The sequence below is a fragment of the Sardina pilchardus genome, chromosome 11, assembly GCF_963854185.1.
Source record: "Sardina pilchardus chromosome 11, fSarPil1.1, whole genome shotgun sequence".
In the NCBI taxonomy this organism is placed as follows: Eukaryota; Metazoa; Chordata; class Actinopteri; order Clupeiformes; family Clupeidae; genus Sardina; species Sardina pilchardus.
This window is the reverse complement of record NC_085004.1, coordinates 29,980,504-29,985,503: the sequence shown is the minus strand read 5'-3', so window position 1 is coordinate 29,985,503 and position 5,000 is coordinate 29,980,504. Positions and strand designations below refer to the sequence as shown.

Genomic DNA, 5,000 nt, shown 5'->3' with positions numbered 1-5,000 from the left:
TGTGTATGTGTGGGGGGGCGGTGGTTAGGTGGAGAGGGACGAATGTAAGTGTGTGTGTGTGTGTGTGTGTGTGTGGTAGTGGTGGGTGGAGGGGGGTGGGGAGGTGGAGGTGGTCAGCTACTGGGTTCAGGCGGAGAGCAGGACGACGGCAGTCCAGTTAAGCTAACTCGCCCGTCCACCCCTAATAGGCTTTTATTCAATTTGAGAGCAGCGAACCCGCGCCAGCGATACACATTTAATTAACCGCATCGCCGGGGAGAACGGAGGAGATGGGGGTCGTGACGAGGAGCCTCGAGGAGCCCTCGTCCACTGGGGCCGCTCTTAGCCCCCCCCCCAGGGGCCCAATATAGCCCCTCAGCCTAACCTATATCCTCAGCCTAACTAAGACCCGATGACACTGACCGTCCCGTCCAGAAAAAGGCTCCTCTTCCCTACAGCCGCGGGGGTTAGACCACCAGTCCATTCCTCGAGACCATTACACCCAGGGAGTGAAAGCTGATACTGGTGAGATAAGAATCCGTGCTGTGAGCCCCGTCTGGAAACATTGTTTTATTTAGCAACACGACAATTGTACACCCTTGTAATTGTCACCAGAAGAATGTCTCGAGCTCGGGGGCACTTAGAATGGCGCAAGCAGATGGCAAGACTGAGCTCTGAAGACAAACACTGATCCAAGACAGAGGAGAAGAGAGGAGAGGAGAGGAGAAGAGAAGAGAGGAGAGGAGCATGAGGGATTAGTAGCTCCAGTTGTTCCCTTAATATCGCGCTTAGATAAGTGATATTTTTAGCCCCGGCGAGCTTTGTTTCACATTAGCCACGTCGTTAAAGCAACACATGGCTCTCAAATGCTCTCGGATTTGAGTAATGGGTTAATCCGGATGTTTTAAAGTTCACACACATTGGTTAGCCCGGGCTAAAATACACAACACAAGAAAGGGACACAGAAACAATGATGACTGATCGGGGGGGGGGGAAGATAAACAAGTGTCCGACAGAACAGCGGCCCGAGACTTCACTGACACGGAGAGGACGACCAGTGGGCGCCTCAGAAGCTGTGGCTCACAGTTGCCACTGTCTGAAGCTGTAGTGGCCTCTTGTTTTCATCCCTGCCCTGTACTGTGCTAGTCTCCCATGAAACTAATTTCCCCCAACAAGGGAGTTGATTTGGGTGGTGTGTGTGTGTGAGTGCATGCGTGTGTGTGTGTGTGTGTGTTTGTGTGTGTGTGCCGTGCTGTGATGTGCGAGGGCATGAGCCGAGCGGCATCTCTATTATTAAGGGAAGATTAAAACAGCTGTACGGGCCGCTGGAGCACCCTCTCCTCCCCGCGCCAACATACGGCCCAGGATTACAAGCTGCACTTGACCATTTAAATTACTGCAACAACCGCCCTCACCAGCTGGGCCCCATTAGCATAAGGCCTCCAGCACACAGACACAGGCCAGAGAGGAGAGCAGAGGAGAGCAGAGGAGAGCAGAGGGCTGGAGTGGTGAGGAGCAGAGGAGAGGAGAGGAGAGGAGTGGAGTGGAGTGGTGAGGAGCAGAGTCCAGGGAGAGGAGAGGAGGAGCGGAGGAGGGGAGGGGAGTGAACGAGGAGAGGTGAGGTGAGGAGGGGAGAGGACAAGAGAGAAGAGACGAGAGACCTCTGTGCTACTGGTGAGCGAGGCAATCATTGTATAAAAATGACCTTGGTACAATTATGAAAGTACAAAATGTCAGGAATGCTGCTACTTGAAAATGAAGCATTGAGCAGATACATTAGTTTTCTTGATCAAAAGCTTGTTTGGTGTAACCTTATTATAACAGCTGATTTTCAACCATTTGTTCGACTACTGTCTGAGCGACTGTTAACAAATCAAGCAAATCATAATAAAACATGTATTAACCTTGTGTAAATTATTATTATTTTTTTTATATATAAAATTCCTGAGAATGATTTTTGTTTATTTTTCCTTTGAGAATAGAAATATATACAATGTTGCTAGACCCACAAGGGAAATCGTATTAAAGGCCACCAGCAGCCAACCTCTAGTAATTCATATGCAAACCAAAGGAAGAGAAGCGGAATAGAGGGGAAAAAAAAACATTGGAGACAAAAAAATATATATTTTTAGGCGAAATTAAGGTCCTAATTTATTCCTCTGATGAAGTGCTTAAGCTAAGAGCTCCCCAGATGCTTAACGACACACCACGGCCCCTGGGGAGGCACACCGCCAGAGCAGAACGCAGCGGAGTCGAACAGAAGCGCCACGCTACGCTAGGCTAGGCTACGCGTCCTGCTGCATGCGCTCCTTCAGCGGCGCTAATTAAGAACGGAGGAAGTACTGCGGCGGCCCTTTTAAATATTTGTTTTTTGCTGTCGTCCTCGTGGCACTCGCTGGATGGGCGGGTGGAGGGTACAGAGCCGAGGAAAAAGGTGGGGATGGAGGGTGTTGTGTTAGGGGAGGAGGAGGAGGAGGAGGTGGTGGTGGTGGTGGTGTGTGTGTGTGTGTGTGAGAAGAGGGAGGGGGAAAGCTTGTAAAGGTTCTTTCTGCACCAGAGAATGACTGCATAGCCTTTATGTACTGGCACATAACTCCATTTATCCTCCCCACAAAAATAATATCTTCAATTTAACGGTGGACATCTGCATAAGTCAGGAATTTCTCTTTGGACACGCACTAAATGACCACCAGCCATAGTTTATGGTTGGTCGAGCAATACGAGGCGAAATCTGCATATTTTCCCCCCGGTTTCCCCCCCCTCTTCATTTTTCTTTAATAGATTTGTCAACGGTATTAAGGGAAGCTCCAGACACCCAGAAGAAGTGGCCAAAAAGTAAGTTTTGGCCTTATTTTGCTTGGTGGCTGGTTGCTGGCTGGCTGGCTAGCAAGCTGACTTTTCTCTCTTTTTTTTGCGTGTGTGTGTGTGTGTGTGTGTGTGTGATGAATACTGTAGCCTGTGTTGAAGAATAAAAAGGTAATGTTCCTGGCATAGGGTCGGTGGCGTGTGTTTTATGGCCTGGGAGTTTGGCTTGGCAGTGTCCAGAGACCACACTTAAGCTGAGGTGGAGTGCCACCCACTCTTTGTCACACTGGATGCAGTTCAGAACAAACTGGAAACACAGCCACGTCAGTCTGCCCAGGGCCTCTGCTATAGGCCTGCTGCATGAATATGTGTGTGTGTGTGTGTGTGTGTGGGTGTGTGTGCTTGTGAGTGTGTCTGCGAGTGGGTGAGTGTGTGTGTGCGTGTAAATGAGTGTGTGCATGTTTGTGTGTGCGTGCGTGTCTGTGTGTGTGTGTGAGCATGTCATTCCACTGGTGTGTGAAGGGTCGACAAGTCCAGGGCTCTTGTTCAAGTATAGCGTACGGCTTACATACAGAGTAGAATACGGCTACACATGTACGCTACACATGAGGGAGCGCACAAATATGTTTATGAATCCACTGAGACGTACCTGCTCTCTCTCTCTCTCTCTCTCTCTCTCTCTCTCTCTCTCTCTCTCTCTCTCTCTCACACACACACACACAAACACACACACAAATACACACACACTCATATGCATATATAGGCACACAATCATATATAAACAGGCACACTTACACCGACATACACTCACGCCAAGACACACACACACACACACGCACGCACGCACACACACACACACACACACACACACACACAACAAACACACGCACGGAGCCAGGGCTCAGCGCTGGATTGGAATCTCATACCGTCCTGCTCTGTCTTTGTCATCTCCTCCAGTTTCTTCTGCTTGAGTGTGTCCACCACGTCGGCCAGACTTCCTTTGCGTCGCTCTGGCGTCCCGAACGCCGAGCTGCTCAGCAGGTCACCGCGCTCCCGGGCCCCCTCTTCAGGCTTGTGCGGAGAGGTAGAGTTATTCCGGAAGGAGGAGTACAGGGAACATACTTTATTGCTGTCAGATTCCTGGAGGAGAGCAGAACAGAGAAAGTGGGGTACGGGTGGGGGGGGGGAGGGAGAGGGAGGGAAAGAAAATATGGAAGAATTGTTTGAGTTAACTTTTTCCACCCTCATTCACTACAATCTTCTGACATGCTCTGTTGAAGTCTAAAATCATGAATTATGAAATCATCCGATTCAAAGTCACACTTATTTGAACAGATGTAAGATGGTGTTACATGGTGATTGAGAAGCCATGTTTTGCTTGGAGCGCGCGTCTTTGGAACGTGCAAGAGTCTCTTACGGAGAGAGAGTTACAGTAGGCGTACAGTGCCGTAAGGTGAGCGCCTTCGACAACAAAGACGCCCAGTGGTCTCCCACTCTCTTTGACAGCCGCACAATTGAGAGTCTCGCCATTGTAATTTCAACAAAGTGTGTGGAGTGCTGTGTAATTTGTTCATTGCTGAGCGCGAGGATGCCTCCTCTTGAGGAGAGCCCCGCGGGCCCTCATAAATCTGCGCCCTGTCTCGGGCCGCTGTTGTTTTTCAGTCCCACCTGTGTGTGTGGTTTAGTGTTTAACGCCACCGCTGTCTAGAGAGCTGCCTGTGTGTGTGTGTGTGTGTGTGTGTGTGTGTGTGTGTGTGTGTGTGGTGTGAGTGTGTGTGTGTGTGTGTGTGTGTGTGTGTGTGTGTGTGTGTATGCATGTGTGCGTGCATGTGCGCAAGTGTGTACATGCCTGTGCATGTGTATGTGTGAGTACTTTCTCTACCCCCCCTCCCTCCCCACCCCCTCGCCTCAGAAGCCAATCCCAGAGATATACGCTGCGTCGTAACCGCACAGGTAACTCCGGTGTCAAAGGGGCAGCGTCTACTTGAATCTGCTTGTCATGAGAGAAATGAGTACGCCGTTCTCATGCTCGTATATCTGCCGGGCCCTCCTGCCTGACAGAGACACAGGAGGCACAGAGCTTCATCCATTACCCGGGCCAAACGAGCGAGAGAGAGAGAGAGAGAGAGAGAGAGAGAGAGAGAGAGAGAGAGAGAGCGAGAGAGAGAGAGAGAGAGAGAGAGAGAGAGAGCGCGAGGCAAGCAGGGGCAGGGAGA

General features: G+C 50.4%; 1 protein-coding gene across 11 annotated transcripts in view; it reads right to left on the bottom strand.

Moving 5' to 3' along the window:
* sox6 (SRY-box transcription factor 6) overlaps positions 1–5,000 on the bottom strand; it is a 176,537-nt gene that overhangs the window by 106,062 nt on the left and 65,475 nt on the right. For all 11 annotated transcript variants that reach the window (XM_062548505.1, XM_062548506.1, XM_062548508.1 and 8 more), the window contains one exon: positions 3,711–3,924. In XM_062548505.1, coding sequence (XP_062404489.1) covers positions 3,711–3,924 — 214 coding nt within the window. The remainder of the gene's footprint in view (positions 1–3,710; positions 3,925–5,000) is intronic.